The sequence below is a fragment of the Cyprinodon tularosa genome, unplaced genomic scaffold (genome assembly GCF_016077235.1).
Source record: "Cyprinodon tularosa strain WSP-4 unplaced genomic scaffold, ASM1607723v1 ctg66, whole genome shotgun sequence".
Classification (NCBI taxonomy): domain Eukaryota; kingdom Metazoa; phylum Chordata; class Actinopteri; order Cyprinodontiformes; family Cyprinodontidae; genus Cyprinodon; species Cyprinodon tularosa.
In genome coordinates, this window is record NW_024039407.1 from 5,178,317 (window position 1) to 5,200,547 (window position 22,231).

A 22,231-nucleotide genomic window follows, 5' to 3' on the forward strand; every position below is an offset into this window, starting at 1 on the left:
TGTTTAAAGAGAAAAGCAACATTTCTTGCTACATTTATACAAATTTTATAAGCGTTACACACACTAGATGCTGTTTATCAATGTTTGAAGCATCACTGGCTCTGATGGATGAGGAATTATGACTAAATTCCACTTTGAAAAGGTTTGCATTTGAAATTACCAGCGACTAAGACAGAAAGTAAATCTGTGCCTATTTAACAGAATATTGTCTAAATATGTCTGTTATATGTGAATTTATCCTGTTTTTTCATTTGAAGATATACAACTGTGCAGAGGTAAACAGAGGTAAAACCCACTCTTATCTTTTAAATATTCTCTCTGTATCATGAAACAAAGCAAAATAATAGATTCAAGGGACACCAAATACATTTATTGTATTTACATGAGCACTGGAACTGACACTGAATATTTAGAATATTAATTTCACTCTACAAGTCATCTAGGCTGTAGTTACTCTATTTAACCCATATCATGTATTTTATCTTGGGCTGAAACAATTCATTAGATTAATCGATTACTGAAATGTCAACAAATTTAGTAATCGATTAATCGTTAACTGGAGTATAGAGACTTTAAAACATATCTTTAACTCACAGAGCGACCCGCTTAGAGCAGGAATTATACCAAAATTGTACAAATTATATATAAACATTTTGCATTTTAGATCAAAAATGTTTTTGTCTGTCAATATTCTCCATCCAGAACTCCTCTACTGCTGCAACAAAGCTGTATTGTAAATTATAAACATGTTATTCACATCTAATTGTTGGTAGGGACAAGTAGGTCGGTCCAGAATATTGGTAGGGACATGTCCCTATGGTCCCTATGCAAACCTACACCCATGACTGCAGGGTCTTGCTCAGGGAGCCAGAGTTACAGTGAGGTTGCAGCTCCCTAACCATCAGATCTCCCCCCCTAAGAGTTAAAACACAAAGTGAAATATATGACTCTTTGTTGTAAATCTCAGTTGCCTTTTTATTGTCTAACGAAATCAATGAAACCTGATTACTTTTTGGTTACAAATTTACTGAGCTGCACCTAAGAATATACACTACAGTAATAATTAAAAATAAAAACATAGAAAAGAAAATGCGTATTTAAAGTTCTTAGATAAATTAACTAATAATAGATGCATTTTTTTAGATTAAACGTAATTTTTTTTTGCATTAAATAATTCAGGTATAAGTTTGGAATTGAATTCATTGGGCTGTAGAAGAAGAATGGTCCCAGATTTTACAATCCTTTACTGACACCTGCTGGCGAAAAGCAGAACTGCACATATTCGGCTCAGCTGCAGCTGCTACTGACACTACGAAGGTGAACAAAGGTAACTCAAAACATATTTATTGTTAACATTTAAAGTAATTGATAACTTTATTAATACGGTGTCAGATGTTGTCTCTGTTGTAGTCCAACCATGGTTAGCAAACTGCTTTCGTTTAATGTCAGCTAGTCTGCTCAGGTAGGAAAGTGGTAGCTAGTTTGTTTGCTAGTACTGTAATGCTAACCATAGCTAGTTAATTCCAAATATTGAAGGTTGTGTAAATGTAAAAGAAAGACGTAAACAGTAGGTTCTGTAAAAAAAAAAAAAATAACATTTATTAAATCGACTAACATAGTAGTGCTATTTTGATTGCTTTGATTCATTTATGTCTGCGTTAAATGAAGCTAACTTCCTGTTTAGACACTGATCTGTTTCTTTTATTGACTTCCTTAAAGAGTTACTGTTAGAGTAGGTGAATGTAAATAAAGCTAATAATAGGGGAAGTGTATGTATGGTAAACATACTCATAGATCTATAAAAAAAAATAATATATATATATATGTATGTGTGTATATATATATATATATATATATATATATATATATATATATATATATATATATGAATGTATGTATGTGTGTATATATGTGTTTATTAAAAGACAATGGAATTCTTTTTACTAAGAAAAAGGCTTTTAATTGATTTTAATAACCGGTTAATTGTTTTCTAATGTTTATGACACTTAATAAACTCCAGTAAACATTAGTTCATACCAGTCACAAGAATTACTTTACTTTAAAATCATTTAACAGCAAAAAACTTTTAGAATTTTTATCAGTTTGCGGGTTGAAAGATTTTTTTAAGCTGATTAAACTCAATCAATGTATTTTGCATAAAACTAAAATGGAATGTGTATGTGTGAACACACTGATTATTTTGAAGGGATTAACAAATCATATAATCAATTTCTCATCACCAAGTGTGACCAGCTCCAGCGCTGAAATGATTAATCAGATCAATTGTGATTTATTGATTGTTTAAATTATCGTCAACTAATTGAGCAATCAATTATTCATTAACTGTTCTACAGAGACTCTAAAGCATGCCATTAGCTGTAAGAACCATATCAATCAGAGCAGTAATTATACCAACATTACAAAGAATATATACAATTTTTTCATTTAAGAAAATAAAAAAACCTTTTTGTCTGTCAGAATGCTCTATCCAGATCTCCTTAAATGGCAGTTTTAGCTTCTGGTTTAAACTCTGTATAAAATCTTCTTCAAGGAGCTTTTTTTCTGGTTATTACTTGATTAATTAAAAATATAACAGACATATTAATCAGTTAGCAAAATAATCAAAATAATAGCTGCATCTCTATAAAACCAGCCCATTTAGCAGTTTGATAGTCTGGAGGTGTAATGCTTTGCTTCATGGTCATTCTGTATGTTAAATATCATGACAGTCACTATAATCCAGATTAACCTTTAAACATAGTGAGTCATTTATTATCTAAATTAATAAATGATCACAACTTAGACAACTTTTATTGCCATTTTGTTTACACAGAGTGTATACAAAACTAAATTTAGTTTTGTACAGCTTTCAGAATATTTCCATAAAGTGCAGCAGTGATCAAATGTAAACAGTGTGGGAGAAAAAACATGGTGCAAAAACACACTGATATGGAAGTTCAGAGCATTAAATATATATGGAGCAAATATGCAGTATTTTTGGTTTGGTTTTGTCAGTGTGATGCAGAGTCCGTGACATGATTTAGAGTGTTTCAACAGTTCAGCCGTCTGATGGCGGTGGGAAAGAAGCTGTTGCAGAATCTGCTGGACCTGAATGCTGCGAAGCCTCTTCCCAGAGGGCAGCAAGAAGAACAGTACAATTAAAACATTTATATATTAAAAAATATATATTCATTCAACATATATACTACGAAGTGTAGCAGTCTAGCCAGACTTTATTCAGACGACGCACTCAATGATGATAACTGATGGACTATGGTGGGGTATTCCAACCCATTTATTAATCAGAAATGGAAATACACCATAGACACACCGTAAGAGCTGTAGATAAACAAAACAAATTACAAAATTACTCCACTCAACATAGGATAAATACCATGAATTCCATTAGCTACCATTAGCTATCATTAGCTACCGTTAGCTAGCATTAGCTTCTTCAACTTCTTGTTTTATATATAAACTCTAAATAAACGTAGAGTTATTATACATATAAAACTACACAACAAAGAAAATTATACCTGTTCGCCTTCCAGCTAGATGCCATATAAAAATGTGAATGGAAACCGTACTTTAACAAGCAGCAAAACCATCTGGTGAGAATGCAGGCACGCAGTGCTTCTTTCAGTTGAACCGGAAATAGAAATCAACCCTTCAAAATAAAGGCACGTAAACCCTTTTTGCCGAAATTCACTATTAATCCAAAATGTATTGCTTTAAACGGAGGAATCAGGAACATTAGGCATAACAACAAATAACAATATGTGGATAAAAGCATATAAAAAAATATATATATTAGTTATAACAAATATCTGGGTCCTTTACACTCCCACCAAATCATTGGTGTTTCAAAACAGAAGGCTGATGATCACAGAAAGATAAAACACAAATGATTTCCAAACAAAAGGACCAATGACTAGAAATGTGTTATTATTCGTTATCTAGTAACAGGACCAGTTTCTGAACTGGCCGTTCAAGTACTGACTGTTTGGTGAGACGTTCACCTTTTTTGCCTAGCTTTCTGTCACCCAAACATATCTTTACTCTCCTAACCAAACCATCTCTATCCACTGTAGTTTCTATAACTCTACACAACTTCCAGTCATTTCTGGGGAAGTCATCGTCTTTCATCAGGACTATATCTCCCACTTGCAGGTTCCTCCTTGGGGCATGCCAGCATTGTCTAACAGCAACGTTGGACAGATACTCTTTCCGCCAACGGCTCCAAAACTGCTCTGCTAAATATTGCACATGCCGCCATCTTCTTTTGGCATACAGGTCTTCTCTGACAAACTTGCCTGGGGGAGGAAGAGCTGGAGTAGACTTCATGGTGAGTAGGTGGTTAGGGGTGAGTGGCTCGAGGCTGTTGGGATCATTGAGATTTTCAACAGTGAGAGGGCGGCTGTTCACTATTGCCATTGCCTCATAGAAGAATGCTCGAAGGGAAGCATCGTCAAGATTTCCCGGAGAGAGTGAGAGGGTGGAGTTGAGAACGCTCCTGACCGTTCTAATTTGTCGCTCCCACACTCCGCCAACATGGCTTGAACCTGGAGCATTCATAACAATATCACATTGATTCTCAGAGAGAAAGGTTGCCAATCTGTCATTGTCGACTTCTTTGAGAGCTTCCTTCAGTTCATTTTTAGCGCCCAGAAAGTTGCTTCCTTGGTCAGATTTAATCTGGCGCACTGCCCCACGTATGGCAATGAAGCAACGCATCCCATTTATGAAGGAGTCCGTTGAAAGATCCTCCAACATTTCGATATGGATGGCCCTAGAGGAAAAGCAGGTGAAGAGAAGTCCATATCTTTTACGTGTGTTTCGCCCCTGCTTTGTGTAGAAAGGCCCAAAGCAGTCCATCCCACAGTATAAAAAGGGGGGGAATGAATCAACACGCTCTGGAGGGAGATCAGCCATTTTTTGTTCTTCTGTGCATCTCCGAAGCTTACGACACTTCACACACACACGGATATGAGATGCCACGGCCCGACCAATCCCTAATATCCAATAGCCTTTCTCCCTGATGGCATTAATGGTCATTCCTTTGCCTTGATGTTTAATCTTTTCGTGACAGTGTGCGATGATCATTCTGGTGATGTGATGTTCCTTTGGAATGATAGCTGGGTGTTTGACTTCGTAAGGGAGATTTGAATCACGGAGTCGTCCTCCCACCCTGATCACACCATCTTTGTCCACAAAGGCGTTGAGGCGGTGCAGACTGTTGCGGGGTGGCAGTTGAGAGCCCTTTATTAGCAGCCTCAGTTCCTCTGAATATATTTGTCTCTGTAGGTCTTTGATTATCACGCACTCCGCATCTTGTCTTTCCTTCTCTGTTGAGAGACTGTTTGATTTGTCTCTGTTAATCCTGCGAAGGATGCGTGCCACTGCACGTACAGCCCTGGACCAGGACGAGAGTTTTAACAAGTGATCCGTGATAGAGTCTTGTTCTCTAGTTTCCGTGCTTAGGGTCTGAGCTCCCTTTACTTCTGGATCTCCCACAGGCAGTTCTGAGATCACCACTTGTGGAAAGTGGATTTCTCTTTCCCATAAGAAAGTGGGGCCAGTGAACCAGGTCGACGATATCAGTTCATCGATGGATAGCCCTCTAGAGGCATGATCTGCCGGGTTTAGGTCAGAGGGAACATATCGCCACTGATCTCGAGTTGTACTTTGATGTATTTTCTGGACACGGTTGGCCACAAACATGTGGAAACGGCGAGCCTCATTGTTGATGTACCCTAGTACGACCTTGGAATCTGTCCAGAAATACTCCTTTATGTCAGCATCTCCAAGCTCCTCTTTTAGCACAATACTGGTTTTCACTGAGATTACTGCAGCTGTGAGCTCTAATCTCGGAATTGTGATGACCTTTGTTGGAGCAACACGAGATTTTGCCATAACTAAGGCACAGTGGATCTTTCCTTCTTCATTCATGAGTCTTAAGTATGAACACTGTCCATAGCCAGACATGCTTGCATCTGAGAAGTGGTGCAGCTCTCTTTTTGTAGCTTTTCCAAACTCCACAGGTGCATAACTCCGGGGTATGTTTAATTTTTCTATGTTGATAAGGTCGTTTTTCCATTTCTCCCACCGTGGACGAAGTTCCTCTGTCAAAGGATCATCCCAGTTCGTTCCACGTCTACACATTTCCTGCAGCACTGCCTTTCCAACAAGCAAAAATGGGGCTACAAACCCTAAAGGGTCGTACAAGGAGGCAACCACGGATAGTATGCCTCGACGTGTTGCGGGCTGGTCTTTCAGATTAATGCTGAACTTCAAGCAGTCTGAGTTGACATGCCATTGGATACCCAACGCTCTCTCTGAAGGGAGGTCATCACAGTTAAGGTTTAGATCTTTAACATCAGACGAGCGTTCAGAGGATGGTATGCTTTCCAAAACAGCTCTGTTGTTAGACACAAACTTGTGGAGCCTAAGACCTCCAAGAGCACAAAGTTCTCTGGCCTCTTGAGCCAGCTGAATGGCCTTTTCCGTACTATCCACACTTGCTATCCCGTCATCAACATAAAAGTCTCTCATAATGAACTTTGAACCTAGTGGATACTGGTCTTTATTTGCTGTGGCCAGATGTTTTAAGCCATAGTTTGCGCACCCAGGCGAGGAAGCTGCGGCAAAGATATGCACTCTCATTCGGTACTCCTGGGGCTGCACGCTAAGATCTCCTTTCTTCCACCAAAGGAAGCGCAGGTAATCTTGGTCTGACTCTTTAACGTGAAACTGATAAAACATCTTTTCAACGTCGCACATAAATGCGGTCGAGTTGAGCCGGAAGCGAAGGAGGACCCCGTTTAGATTGTTCATCAAGTCAGGTCCAGTAAGCAGATGATCATTTAGACTGGTACCCTTGTACTTAGCTGAACAATCAAATACCACACGTAGCTCGTCTGGCTTTTTAGCATGGTATACACCGTGATGAGGTATGTACCATTTTTCGCCCTCCTTTCCTTCTTCATGGACTTCTTCTGCATACCCATTTTCTATGACTTCTTCCATAAACTTGATGTACTCCTTTCTGTGATCTTCATCTCTTAACAACTTCCTCTTGAGATGGCTGAGGCGTACAATGGCAAGCTGTTTGTTGTCAGGTAAGATGGGTCTCTCCTTAAAGGGTAACGGCATCTCATAGTGACCTTGACTGTTTTTCTTGATGGCGTTCTTGAGCTTATCCAAGAACAGAATGTCTTCCTGGGATGCTGTCCTGCCATCTTCTTGGGCATCTTTGAAGTCAGACTCCAGAACACGAATAGCATCTCCAGGGGTAATCGAAGGGAGCTCCTTGACTGCAACTCGAAAACATTGTCTAACTGCACTTGAAGCATCCAGACATGGTGAGGAGCAACCCATTATGCTCCACCCTAGGTCGGTACGAACCGCAAAGGGCTCATCATTTCCTCCTGCTATTACTTCTCTCGGTGTCATTGCCCTTGCACAGTTATATCCTATTAAAAGTCCAACTTCGCAATCCTGCAGTGGTGCAATCTCATTTACAACCTTTGAAAGATGATTCCAATTTTTGGCTGTTTCACATGTAGGAATATGAGCACGGTTTACCGGTATGCAATCCTTGGTATAAGTGGGAGGAAGGTCAATGTAGAGAGAGGAGGAGTAGCCTCGTACACGAAGCCCTGAGACCCTTTGGCTTTTCATCACCACATCACGTCCAATCATGGTTGTTAACTTTAGTTTGACTGGACAGGACTCTGCCTTTAGAGAATTACTTACTTCCTGGTCGACAAATGTCGTGTCACTTTGTGTGTCCAGCAATGCATAAACCAGCTTTTCTGTTTGTGAATCATTCCTTGAAACCCATACGGGCACAATCATAGACGTGTTGGTAGCCTGTCCTGTAGTCACTGACATGGAAGTTGCAACAGCTTCTGTGTGACTACTTGGGGTGGCATTTTCCTGTAGTGATGCCCTTTCTTTCCTTACATAATTGTTGTCATGCAGACAAGTGGGATGTCTGCCTTTACATGTATTACAAGTATGTCGATATCGGCAGTCTTTTGCACTATGACCAGGTTTAGTGCAGCCATAGCAGAGGTTATGTTTCTTAAAGAATTCTCGCCGCTCTTCCAGTGTTTTTTCAGTGAACTTGGGACATCCATGGAGCCTATGCTGATTTTCATGACAGAATGAACAAGGAGGCCTATCCTTTCCTTTAGCTGACCTCTGTTTGTCCTCACTGGTCCCAGTTTGAGTACTCAGAACACTTGCCTTGTTACGCTTAGGCTCCCTGCTTTCTCGTTTTGTAGTGGTGGACTCAGAGCTGTGAAGTGCATAGGCTGAAGTAATCGGATTACAAGCAACCTCTGCTTCCATAGCCATAAAGGTGGCAAAGTCTTTGAAGCTGGGAAACTCTTTTTTCTCTTTCAAGGCTTCTGTGGTTTTCCTATTCCAGCGAGATGCTAGCCACTCAGGTAATTTGTGGACTAGCTTCTTATTTTCCTCACAGTCGTTCAGTATTTCAAGACTCTTCACATGTGTCATTGCATCTTGACAGGCGTTCAAGAAGTCTGCAAAATCTCTTAATGCTTCTGCATCCCTTGGTTGGAGCTTTGGCCAATTAGTGAGCTTGTCACGGAAGGCTCTCTGTATAATGAAGGCTTGGCCATATCTGTCATCTAGCTTGTTCCACGCGTCCTTGTAAGCCTCATCATCATTTCTATAGAAAGTTCCTTCAAGGGTTCTTCGAGCTGGACCACCAACATATTTCCTTAAGTAATAAAGTTTGTCTGCTGTGGAGATTGCCTTTGCGTCAATAAGTGACATGAAGGAGGTTTTCCACTCAATAAAATGGATAGGGTCACCGTTAAAAACAGATGGTTCTGGTACTGGAAGTCTATTTAGAGCCATACTGTCTTGAAAGACTTGGGCGAGGGATAACACATTCATGTCAGGTGACGATGCTAAAACATTGTTTGTTCGATTGCTGGTCACAGCTGGGTTCTGATTTCTCTCTGAACTACTTGAGTAAGAAACACTGCCTTCCTGCGATGCTCTCTGTTCGTAAACATGCAGTCTGGCCCGGGCAGCCTTTAAATCCTTTTCTGCCTGAAGGCGTTCAAGTCTGCGTTTTTCTACTTCTATTTGCCTTTGTTGCTGCTCTATTTTTTCCATTTGCTTCTCTTCTTCCAGCAACCCTTGAAACTCTGCTTCCTTTGCGGCAAGCTCTGCTGCAGCATCCACTCGCTTAACTGTAAGGGATGTGCTCTCATGACTGTGGACTGAGTTAGTAATTCGAGAGACAGTGGATCCATAGATGGAACGTGCATAGCTACTCTTAAGTAGTTCTTTAAGACGGGATTTTACTTGCTGTTCATCATAATCTCCATCAATGCCTGACATTCTCTCATAGGTAACCTTTAAAATATCTGCTGTAATGGCCTCACAACTATCAACACGGCGCCTTAAAGCCGGTGACGGTGTGATGTGATTTCGCACTTCAAGGTAGGCATTCAACACAGCCTCTTTGTCCTTCTCTAAAGAGTCCATCAGAGAAGCCAGTTCACTTTCATTGATATCCAACTTAAGCTGCTCTCTTGACTCACGGGCTCGAGTCTTCCATTTTTCATATGTTGAGGTGAACTTTCTTTCCCTTTTTCTTGCCTCTTCTTGTTGCATTTCGAGCATTTTAGAAGTTGGATTTTTTGGACGGGTTGAGCGTCGGAGGCCTGCTGTTAGTTCACTTTGTAAGCTGCTCAATTCCCTTTCTTTGCCTTGGATTTCTTTTTCAAAAACTTCTCTCTCTGCACACTCTGGTGTATTTATAAGAGATGCTTTAAGGGCTTCGATTCTAATTTGGAGGCTATCAATCTGATTCTCTAGCTCTGATTGTGGGGTGGGATTCTCCATTTTCTTCATATTTAGTTACAGTTTAATAAACCTTATTTAATGGATTTTCCGTATTTACCGTAGTTTATAGACTGCACTAATTAAGAAGAAATTCCTTACTTTAGCACCACATCAAAGAAAGGGCAGGTAGCCTTCGTACAATGCAAAGAAAAATAAAACTCAAACATAAGCTTCAAATGCAGTTTCCATATAAAACATCCACCTTTTTTTTTTTTTTTTTTTTTTTTTTGTGTCTATTCCGTAAATGTCCTTTGTAATTGACACCCTTTTACCTTCTTTAACTATTAAAGATGAGTTGACGTTCTTCTTGAAGATGGATCGTTACTTCTTAGTTAAAATGAAATGTTCCATACCTTGTCTGACCTTCACACCAAACCAATAAACTGCCTGCGTGATGACCATGAAGTCTATGTCCATCTGATCCGTAAAATGGTGCCAAGTTGCTCTAAGAAGTATCTGTTGTCATCACATGCTGAGTAGCAACGTAGCTCCGTGTGGTCTTCATGGCTCGATCATGCAGCGTGGCAGCAGGAATGATGCAGGAGAAAGCTCTTACTGTAGCAGTCTAGCCAGACTTTATTCAGACGACGCACTCAATGATGATAACTGATGGACTATGGTGGGGTATTCCAACCCATTTATTAATCAGAAATGGAAATACACCATAGACACACCGTAAGAGCTGTAGATAAACAAAACAAATTACAAAATTACTCCACTCAACATAGGATGAATACCATGAATTCCATTAGCTACCATTAGCTATCATTAGCTACCATTAGCTAGCATTAGCTTCTTCAACTTCTTTTTTATATATAAACTCTAAATAAACGTAGAGTTATTATACATATAAAACTACACAACAAAGAAAATTATACCTGTTCGCCTTCCAGCTAGATGCCATATAAAAATGTCAATGGAAACCGTCCTTTAACAAGCAGCAAAACCATCTGGTAGGATGCAGGCACGCAGTGCTTCTTTCAGTTGAACCGGAAATAGAAATCAACCCTTCAAAATAAAGGCACGTAAACCCTTTTTGCCGAAATTCACTATTAATCCAAAATGTATTGCTTTAAACGGAGGAATCAGGAACATTAGGCATAACAACAAATAACAATATGTGGATAAAAGCATATAAAAAAATATATATATTAGTTATAACAAATATCTGGGTCCTTTACACGAAGTAACACTGAATAATACAGCATTTAATTGTCTCAAATGATTTCATTGTTAAAAAGGAAGCCAACTAAAAAAGTAAAGGCGTCACAAAGGTATCCAATTTCTTTTTGTTTTACACATGTGTAAACAAAATGACAAATAAATCTGTCTAAGTCACCTCTTTAAAACCAATAAAATGCTTTGGCTTCTGTCGGTAACGCCTACTTAGTAAGGCAAGTTGGATCTTTCATTTTTTATCTTTTTTTACACTTAGAATGTACTTAAATATTTTTTGTCTAATCTGAAAAACATCAAGAACATCGTCAAGAAGACAAGACTATTACGTTAAGTCCAGATGTCTAAAATACTTCAACAGTAAACCAAACGAAAATAAATAAAACCAACATTTGGACTAAATAACTAAAAATTAGCTCATCCACTACTGAAAAAAATGGATTTCAATTGATTATTATTCACATGTTGATTTTCTTTTAAGAACATTTAGTCACATTATAAAGACTGAAGACAGTGTAGTTAATATTTGAGGATATTTTTCTGTAATGTAAGAAAGTTAAACTGCGCAGTAAAAGGAAATGGAATTCTGATGCATTAATCTGTTTATGTCCCTCAGTTCAGCCCAAAGTGGTCCTAAATGATTTCAGAATGGAGTCAAGTGGAAAACCTTCAACGGCGCAGATTGTGGTTTTAGCCACCAGCTCTGCGCTGACTGCTGTATTTTACTCCATCTACAGAAACAGAGTTAAAATTGCTTCCTGTTTAAAGGTCAGCCATGTTTCCTGCACAAAAATGGCAAATGTTTCAATTTAGCACGAGTAATATGACATCGGATCTCATGTTTAAACACAGGAAGCCAAGAAAGTCTCCATAGATCAGGATTTAAAAGCCATCCTGTCTGAAACCCCCGGAAGATGTTTCCCCTATGCTGTCATAGAAGGTTTGCTAAGTGTTCTTTAAATCCTAAATAAGATCTTAGTTCACCTTTTGCTTTAATTGTAATAGTTGTTACCTGCTGCAGGTGAGGTGAGATCCGTGAAGGAGACTCTCAGCAGCCAGTTCGTTGATAACTGCAAAGGAGTCATCGAGAGGCTGACTGTGAAGGAGGAAAAGATGGTGTGGAATCGCACCACACACTTATGGTGAGTGGAGGAAATATAACAGGTGATGCTTTCCTATTCTGCCTATAAGCTTTCCTTTTGTTTAAATAAAAATAAAAAAGCATTTGCCTATTTTGCTTTTATTAAATGCTTTTCTGGCATCCAGTCCCAGCACTGACATCAGAATTTCACACATAAGCAGATTGAGAATGATTTAATAAAACTATTAAAATCTAGCATGAAATAGTGATGTCAGAGCAGGTGGTGACGCTGTCGCACATAACAGATTCCCAGAGTCCGTTTGTCATGTACCTTATCTTGTAGGCGGATTATTCAGATATTAATCAGGGAGGAAATTGATGAACTGCTGCCATCAGTTTGTTATTGGATAGTTTATTAGCAGCAACACGTTGTAAACAAATCTGCAAATGCCACACTCTAAATGTCACAGACTGTTTCCTGTTGGGTTTTCTCCTCAGGGAGAGCCTCAAACAAAGGTTTTTTTTCTTTATGTTTCTTTTACTTTTAATAAATCTATTTTGCATGAAGGGAAAAAATAGACAGGTAAAAAAAAAAATAAAAATTTAATCCAATTGACAAATCTTACTAAATCAGTGACCTTTGTTGTTCTTTGTAAAAAAACTCCGACATTATGTTTTAATGGTGCAAGGTGTTTTTTTTCTTTTTTTTTCTTCCTCAAACCGGTTCCAGTGGACTCATATAAACTAATGCTATTTACAAACTGCAGGAACGTCCCTCAACCACTTAAAGGTATACTATGCAACCGGTGTTGATTTTCCAGCGAGGCTCCCCCCAGAGGGCGAAAGTAAAAGTGCACTGTCGTAAATATGCTCAGCTGTTCTCCTGGTTTCTCCGTCAAGCCAGGCGCGGTTGTTTTGAGCTTAGCAAACAGGCGAACGCAACGAATCACCATGTCTACTGCGGTAAGTGACTATTTTGTTCCAATTTTCCAGTTTGAAAATTCTCGCTGCACAAATATCGCCACCGCGCTAGCAAAGAGCATGCCTTTCACTGGGGGCGTGTAGCAGTTCTCACCGTAGAGCAAGACTGACTCTCGCGATGCACGAGACTTCTGAGCCTGTGGGTGCGGGCCGAGGCCTCCTGCAATTGCAAGTACGGTATTTCCCCTACAGACCACCAGGGCGGCCGAGAAAACCTTTGTTCGACCTGAAATGACTAATTTAATCATCCAAAACGTTATGGAACACATTAATTAACTGAATAATGTTGCATAGTATGCCTTTAACCTCTGTTTCCACTGTAGAGGAATCATGGTATTTCATGTGTATATCTCAGCATTTTGCCTCATGATTCCCTCAGTTCTTTAAAAACACTCAATATGAGGGAAAATGCATAAAGAATACAAAACATTTGCACCTTCTACACTACCCCTCTGAAACCGATCTGTGCCGAGTTCGAGTTGGTTCTTAAGGCTATTTATACATCACGCTAGTTTTGTTCCTCGCCTCATATCGGCAGAGATGGGAAGTAACGAAGTACAAATACTTCCTTACTGTACTCAAGTAGATTTTTCTGATATTTTTACTTTACTTTACTACTTATTTTTATGGCGACTTTTTACTTCTGCTCCTTACATTTTTACACAAATATCTGTACTTTCTACTCCTTACATTTTTAAAAATTGGCTCGTTACTTTAGTTTTGAATCATTTCAATGGAGTTACCGTTATTATTTTTCACGTCATCAATACCAAATTCAATCTAATTGGATGGGAATCTACGTTGCATTTGACGCACCACTAGTTTGTGGTTGAAGTTTGTGTTGTGAACACGTGCAGAGATCTGTGAATTGCAAAGCTGGATACAACGGACACTTTCAATTTTTTTATTTTTTTTAGTAAGAAGCTTTCCAAAATTTCATTTCTGGATTGTGTTTTATTTTTTTCTCAAGTTTCTATTAACAAATCGTAATCTTTTTTTGCAACAATGACGGGACAAAATTCACTCCATATTCTTCTGTTTGTGTAACTATATTTCCAAACAGGAATAGCACAGAGAAAGTCATCCATCAGCGCACCAACGCCGTCCCATTTGCACTCGGGTCTCACGATGCAGACATCACCACCACTGTGCGGGTTGTTCGTCCCCTAGACGCAGCGGAGCTGGACCTGGAAACCACCTATGAGAACTTCCACCCCACAGTCCAGTCCCTGTCCAACGTCATCGGCCACTTCATCAGCGGAGAACGACCCAAAGGGATCCACGAGACGGAAGAGATGCTGCGAGTTGGCGACAGCGTGACGGGAGTGGGAGAACTGGTCCTGGATAACAACCTGATCAAGCTGCAGCCACCGAAACAGGGCTTCTGCTATTTCCTCACCCGGCAGGACTACGCGTCTCTCCTGAGGAAGCAGGTGAACGGCGTCAGGGTGTGGAGGATCCTGGCCGTCGTGTTTGGACTCGCCACCTGCTCCACTCTCCTCTTCATGCTCTGGAAGTGGTACGTTCTCCGCAGGGAGAGCAGGAAGAAGAAGAGCGTCCTGGAGGAGTTCAAGGAGCAGCAGAGGAAGCGTATGCGTGAACTCCAGATGGAGGAAAGCAGCGTTCCTCCCACCAGCTGCAGCGTGTGTCTGAGCCGGGAGCGCTGCTGCGTGTTCCTGGAGTGTGGTCACGTGTGTTCCTGCGGCCCGTGCTACGAGGCGCTGCCAGAGCCGAAGAAATGTCCCATCTGCAGGGCGACTATCGACAGAGTGGTGCCTCTTTACAACAGTTAAAATCCCTTTATCCTGAATGTTGGTCTGGCTTTCTCAGGCCTGAGAGGAGCTTTTAATCCAGCTCTGATGGTGACGGGTTACCTGCAATGAACTGAACTAAACCGGAGTCAAACCTTTTCAATCAAACCAATTAGGAAATTGAGAGAGAAAATGGGATGGCTTTGTGTTTAGAGCTTACAAATATTGATCCAACTCTTCTACAACAGTCTGCCAGAGAAGGTGGAGTTATGATCTGAGAAAGCTAAACTCATTATACAATAACACTGGAAGGATTATACATTTGGAGTCATTATAGCCTTATATCCGGTCAGCAGCTCTCAGTCTTTTACTATTATTTAAAATAATGTGGCACAAAGTATAGCACTGCAAACGCTGATCTAAAAATCAATACAAATGTCTTAAAATAGTGTGTTTTCCTTTAATTTGTGCAGGTAAATAGATGATCAGCCAATTGAATGAGTGTTCTTACCTTAAGATAATTAGATGTTACGCACTTTTGAGTTGCTTCCCTTACTTGATTTATGCTTAAATAAATCATCTTATTCCATTGGTTAACTGTCTTACTTACCTACCTGCTCAAAAAAAAAAGAGTAAAATCATTTATTTCAAGAAAATGTTCTTATTTTTCAGTTTTTGGTCTGCTACGGTATATAAAGTCGTCTCTGAAGACAAATCCCTCCACAGGATGATGCTGCCACCACCATGTTTCACTGTGGGTGTACTGCTCATTGTTATATGCAGTGTTGTTTTCATACTCTATCTGATTTGGTTAAACTTGTTGGTATATTTTCATCATGTTGTAATGTGTTATATGCAAATAAAACTGCTTTTTTACAGACCTGTGAAACTCATTTATTTACTTTTATGTAAACAAAAAGGAAAGAGTTAAAGTAGGAAAGCAGACGGTTCCACCTCCTGCTTTGTTTTTAATGATTCTACAGAGAATTTCATCATTTTTCTTTGCCTTAATTTGCTTTTGATTGAAAAGACTCATTTGATTTAGTTTGGAAGTAAGATTGCCCAATGCAACAGGAATGAGCTGAATTCATCTTTTAATTAAGCTTTATCTTTTTAACGGCCTTTCCAGATCATTCAAGGTTACCTTTTTTTTTTTAAATGATACAGAATTCTCACCGTAAAGATTTCCTGCTTTGGTTGTACACCTTAGAAAAAAGATCTTAAGAGCTTTTAATGGCTTTTAAGGGAATTATTGATTTAGCATATTAAAACTGCCTCTGACTTAATACTCCTCAGGTTTCTTAGAAAAGGACTTTTAATAAAAGTCATCTTCAAACAGACATATTGATGGATTTTAAGGACACTAAAAACATGTAATTGTATACACTGGAAAAACGATGTAGAAATAAGTAAAAATGTCTTCAATTAAGTCTATTTAACCTTAATTTGAGTAGGTAAATTAGATATTTTGCCAATTGAATGAGTATTTTTACTTTTAAAATAAGATAATTAGATAATATGTACTTGAAAGAAGACATTTCAATTATGTTTTCTTATTTTAAGTGTAAATTTTCTTGTTCCTTTGGCAAAATGGATCCTTTACCTCCTCAATCCAAGAATTTTAAGAAAAAAATACTTATCTAGATTTTGATTTTTTCCAGTTTTTTTCTTTCCTTTTTAAGTTTTCTATGTTGGTTAAAACTAATTTATTTTTTTCATATTTGTATATTATTTAATTGAACTTTCATTCTTAACTTTAAAGCAGTTTTTTCTCATAAAAGTTGATATGCTCATTTATAAATAACTATGTGATTGTTTTTAATCTTATCAGGAGTTTAAAAGGCATAATTTATTTGTAAATCTATCTGTAGTTTCGCCGCCACCTCATTATCTAAACAATTCATTTGCTTATTACTATTTCTACACATTTTTTTCCCATTCTTTGTCTTCTTTAGGTCAGTATTTCTCCTCAGTTTGGTTTTACCGCCTCCTGTGTTTATCTTCTAACAGTTTGTTGTGCATAAAGTAATGTGAACATGAGGCCTATTGGATTGACTGAAGTTCTTTTCTTTATTCTGAGGAGCAGGAAAATCAATGTATCCCGTTTTCTTACTTCCATCTGGAGACGTCTGCAGCTTCCAGTTCGTTTAGCTACTTGAAACAAATGTTGTAAACACACAAAACTCAGTTAAGCTCTAAAACAACCTCTATTTGCAAGAGAAACGTCATTAGAAGCAAATCTGTTCGTATGTGAACTCAGGAAACAGGATTTCTGCCAGAAGATGGGGATGTTGGCCTTCGGTGAAACTTCATCACATCAGGCTTTTCTATTAATGCAGCTGTTTTATCCCCAAAACCTGAAAATTATAATCAGTGATTCAAAAATTCTCATTGGTTTATTTGATTTTTTATTTTCTTTTTTATGCAGCAACAAGAATAACTACAATCTAATGAACCATTTAGATGAAATAGGAAGCTGGATATCCTGCAGATTGAGTCTTATTCCAGGGAATGATTTCCTTGCCTCATAGGAGGACATCTTTATATTTACTTAAACAAAATTATGTTTGCTCTTTGAAATGAGAATCAATTCAAAAACCTAATTTTATTATCATGCTGTGAAATCTCTGGTATATTATTTAAAATGAATCCCCAGCCTTGCTTTTACCACCTTATTAGTATTCAGCAGCTCATCCTTGGATATCTCTTTTACAAGAGAAAGCTGATGCGGATGAGTTAAAGGTCAAACATTACATGTAATGGAGCAGGAAGACCCAGACTTTTTCTTTAAAATTTAGATATTGAAAATAAAAAGTTTAATGTTGGCCCATTTTACTGCAAGCTGTCCACTTCTGTCACTGCAGAACTAGCCCACATCCCCGCCCTTTTCATCACTATCTTGAAAGTTATTCTATTTTTTTATTCATGTGTCATGCATTTGTAATAAAATTGAACACCTGAAGCGACTACAGAGGTCTGCAGAAGAGTTTTTTCATATTTTCTTAGCAAACATTTCATCACCTTTTCAAATTTCAGCCATGTTGAGAGGAAACTTGCTATTCTACATGTTCCTGGTTAATTTATAAAGAAAATACTGCTTTCATAATTTTGCATTGCGCTTTGTCACTAGCTGCCGCTTATATTGCATATAAATAAACGCATAACTTTTCCTTATATGCAACTATGTGTTCTTCATCCCTGTATGCTCAAAGGTTTTCCCACTGGCTGACTTTCATCTACAAAGCTATCCTTGGACTTTGGAGTAAAAAGCAGGGTTGGTTGTGACTGCACTTTGTAAACTGTTATCTTGCTGTCTGTGATGTATTCATCACAGACTTGTGTGTTTTTTAATATTTTACTTTCTGTAACCTTTTATTTAAGCTGACCTGTTGGTCATGTCACTCTTGGAAAAAAATTTCAAAGAGTTGTTTTTACCTGGTTAAATGATGGGATCTGTAGAGCATGGGGTCTTTAAATCACTGATCCAGCATATCCTAATTAAAATGCACATTTAAAGGTATAGCAGACGATCGTTTATTTCCGGATGGATCATCTAAATAAGTGGTCCTCCTAATTGTCAATCATTTTGGTGATATGTTTACATAAGGCCGTCCTACATGCCCCTCCTGTTAGCTATCTTTTTCTGCGCACTTTCAGGCATCTATCTGTAGTGATTTATGGTGTCAGACAGTTATTGAAGCTCACCTTTCTCACTGCGGTTCTTCGAAAATGGATTTGGGTCATAAGACGAAAAAGTGTCTACGAAGCGTAGTAGAAGAAAAGAAAGGCCTCAGAACAGGCAGGCATATCCCAGAATGCTTTGAGCAGAGAGCTCTCCTCACAAGACCCGCTGTAGCCATAGGCTGACGTTACCTGACAGCGACGACTAATAACAAAAGTGGCGCAGGCACCGCGCAGAGAAGGAGGAGTTTTGTACGTGACCAATGGGGAGAAAAAAGTAGGGGTTAGGGCGGACGTTCGGGCACAGTAAGCTTGTGCTATGAGAACAGCAACTTTTAAACGGAGCGTGCAGGAGGAGACATATGGAGGATAAAAAGTGCCAAAATTAAATAAATAAATACAGCATTAAATAAATGATTAAATGTGTCAATAATTAATTAAATGTGTAATTAAATAAATAAATGTGTCATTCATTAATCAAAACCACGTCACTAATATAAAGTGCCACAATTAAATAAATAAATACAGCGATAAACAATTAATTAAATGTGTAATTCATTAAATAAATAAGGAATTAGATATATAAAGTGTCATTAATTTAATAAAATACATCTTCATTTTATTAAAAAATATATATATAATTATTTCAGTGTGCATTTAATTATTTCATGGTCCTCTCTTGCAGTGCATCAAAACCATTAAAAGAATCTGTCAAACTCACCCATCAAAGTTAGGGGGCGGTTATCTAACACCTGATTGGTCACCCTGCACATTAAGGTCACCCTGATTGGTCACCCTGCACATTAAGGCGAAGCAAATCAATAACAGAGACTGTGATCCACAGGTTGTCGATTCGCGTTAACCCCGCCCCCTAAAGTTGATGGGTGAGTTTGACAGATTCTTTTAATGGTTTCAATGCACTGCGACACAGGACCATGAAATACAGGTGCTGGTCATAAAATTAGAATATCATGAAAAAGTAGATTGATTTCAGTAATTCCATTTAAAAAGTGAAACTTGTATATTATATTCATACATTACATACAAACTCATATATTTCAGATGTTTATTTTGTTTAATTTTGATGATTACAAATGACAACAAATGAAAATCTCAAATTCATCATATCAGAAAATTAGAATATTGTGAAAAGGTTCAAAATTGATGGCCCCTGGTGCCACACTCTAATCAGCTAATTAACTCAAACCACCTGCAAAAGCCTTTAAATGGTCTTTCAGTCTAGTTCTATAGGCTACACAATCATGGGGAAGACTGCTGACTTGACAGTTGTCCAAAAGACGACCATCGACACCTTGCACAAGGAGGGCAAGACACAAAAGGTCATCGCTAAAGAGGCTGGCTGTTCACAGAGCTCAGTGTCCAAGCACATTAATAGAGAGGCGAAGGGAAGGAAAAGATGTGGTCGAAAAAAGTGTACAAGCAAGAGAGATAACCGCACCCTGGAGAGGATTGTGAAACAAAACCCATTCAAAAATGTGGGGGAGATTCACAAAGAGTGGACTGCAGCTGGAGTGAGTGCTTCAAGAACCACCACACACAGACGTATGAAAGACATGGGTTTCTGCTGTCGCATTCCTTGTGTCAAGCCACTCTTGAACCACAGACAGCGTCAGAAGCGTCTTGCCTGGGCTAAAGAGAAACAGGACTGGACTGCTGGTGAGTGGTCCAAAGTCATGTTCTCTGATGAAAGTAAATTTTGCATTTCCTTTGGAAATCAAGGTCCCAGAGTCTGGAGGAAAAGAAGAGAGGCACTTCATCCACGTTGCTTGAAGTCCAGTGTAAAGTTTCCACAGTCAGTGATGGTTTGGGGTGCCATGTCATCTGCTGGTGTTGGTCCATTGTGTTTTCTGAGGTCCAGGGTCAACGCAGCCACATACCAGGAAGTTTTAGAGCACTTCATGCTTCCTGCAGCTGACCAACTTTTTGGAGATGCAGATTTCATTTTCCAACAGGACTTGGCACCTGCACACAGTGCCAAAGCTACCAGTACCTGGTTGAAGGACCATGGTATCCCTGTTCTTAATTGGCCAGCAAACTCTCCTGACCTTAACCCCATAGAAAATCTATGGGGTATTGTGAAGAAGAAGATGCAATACACCAGACCCAACAATTCAGAAGAGCTAAAAGCCACTATTAGAGCAACCTGGGCTATCATAACACCTGAGCAGTGCCACAGACTGATCGACTCCATGCCACGCCGCATTGCTGCAGTAATACAGGCCAAAGGAGGCCCAACTAAATACTGAGTGCTGTACATGCTCATACTTTTCATGTTCATACTTTTCAGTTGGCCAACATTTCTATAAATCCTTTGTTTTTATTGGTCTTCAGTAATATTCTAATTTTCTGATATGATGAATTTGAGATTTTCATTTGTTGTCATTTGTAATCATCAAAATTAAACAAAATAAACATCTGAAATATATGAGTTTGTATGTAATGTATGAATATAATATACAAGTTTCACTTTTTAAATGGAATTACTGAAATCAATCTACTTTTTCATGATATTCTAATTTTATGACCAGCACCTGTAATTAAATGCACACTGAAATAATAATTTTTTTTTTTTAATAAAATGAAGACATATTTTATTAAATTAATGACACATTTATATATTTAATTCCTTATTTATTTAATGAATTAGACATTCAATTAATTATTTATTGCTGTATTTATTTATTTAATTGTGGCACTTTCTATTAGTGACGTGGTTTTAATTAATAAATGACACATTTATTTATTTAATTCCACATTTAAATAATTATTGACACATTTAATTATTTATTTAATGCTGTATTTATTTATTCAATTTTGGCACTTTTTATCCTCCATAGAGAATTGGTGCATGCTCTGGCACACATTTAATGGGCGTTCCCTCTCCGGAGCGGGTACAGGATTGTGCATGTGCATTTTTTTTAAGCGGAGAGGGCGGGTCTTTAAAAAAATTCCTGGAAATCCGCCACAATACCTTTAAACCCCTGCTGCCATTTCTCGGTAAAAGCCTACCTGTATGATTCAGGTAAAGTTTCAGGACCTCAGATCCCTGCTGTAGAGTCTGGTAGGAGATCTTGGGTTTTTCGTAATTTGCTCCATCACTGTAGGGAGTGTGTTAGAAGGTTCATGCCCCTCTTGGTAAGACTGGCAGCCTGATTTAAATGTCTTCCAGTTCTGAAAAATATTTCGCACTGTAAAAAATGTCTTGAACCCTTGATGGACTGAAATTGTCACTGTAAATTCGTAGCTGATGTCTCTCCAGCCTGGTATTGTTATACCACAGACCTATAAGTGACTTAAACACATATTAGTTCTCACTAGTTTGAGCTTAAAATGGATGAATTGTTGAGAAATATATCAGACGATTTTTTTTATTTTGCAAACCGTTTTTGTGCCAAACGTTTGACTCCATCTGTGCTGCAAATCAGGCATTAAAATCCCATGACAGCACTTAAAGAGGAAACATTACTTATTTGGTCAATAGTCGCAAATAAACAAACCTCTTTAGTCTACGAAAAGCATCAAAGCAGCCGCCAGGATCCAACACCATGGAAACCCCCGCTGGTTTAAACCTGCAGCCCTGCTTTTAGCAGCTGAAGCTGTCACCGTTCTGACAGTTAATGAGCCATCAAAGACTTTCCTCCCTTTTGTTTCC

At 38.5% G+C, this 22,231-nt stretch overlaps 2 protein-coding genes across 2 annotated transcripts; one reads left to right on the forward strand and one right to left on the reverse strand.

The window, feature by feature from the left end:
* The first annotated feature begins 1,252 nt into the window (after positions 1 to 1,252).
* On the forward strand, positions 1,253 to 15,497 carry mul1b (mitochondrial E3 ubiquitin protein ligase 1b). Its single transcript, XM_038309383.1, has 5 exons — positions 1,253 to 1,327; positions 11,681 to 11,832; positions 11,917 to 12,004; positions 12,086 to 12,206; positions 14,190 to 15,497. Exons 2-5 carry the CDS (start codon positions 11,713 to 11,715, stop codon positions 14,917 to 14,919), a joined length of 1,059 nt encoding a protein of 352 aa, XP_038165311.1. The 5' UTR covers positions 1,253 to 1,327; positions 11,681 to 11,712; the 3' UTR covers positions 14,920 to 15,497.
* On the reverse strand, positions 3,946 to 10,802 carry LOC119799356. The gene is made up of 2 exons (XM_038309198.1): positions 10,767 to 10,802; positions 3,946 to 10,570 (listed from the first exon to the last, which is right to left on the reverse strand). The coding sequence occupies exon 2, from the start codon at positions 9,895 to 9,897 to the stop codon at positions 3,946 to 3,948; it is 5,952 nt and encodes a 1,983-aa protein (XP_038165126.1). The 5' UTR covers positions 9,898 to 10,570; positions 10,767 to 10,802.
* Positions 15,498 to 22,231: the final 6,734 nt, after the last annotated feature.

What these genes read in the sequence shown, in the direction of transcription:
- LOC119799356 (XM_038309198.1), bottom strand. Translation starts at nt 9,897, where the DNA reads ATGAAGAAAATGGAGAATCCCACCCCACAATCAGAGCTAGAGAATCAG.
- mul1b (XM_038309383.1), top strand. Translation starts at nt 11,713, where the DNA reads ATGGAGTCAAGTGGAAAACCTTCAACGGCGCAGATTGTGGTTTTAGCC. An exon ending in AAATTGCTTCCTGTTTAAAG is followed by an intron (nt 11,833 to 11,916) that starts GTCAGCCATGTT and finishes GTTTAAACACAG; the next exon opens with GAAGCCAAGAAAGTCTCCAT. An exon ending in AATCGCACCACACACTTATG is followed by an intron (nt 12,207 to 14,189) that starts GTGAGTGGAGGA and finishes ATTTCCAAACAG; the next exon opens with GAATAGCACAGAGAAAGTCA.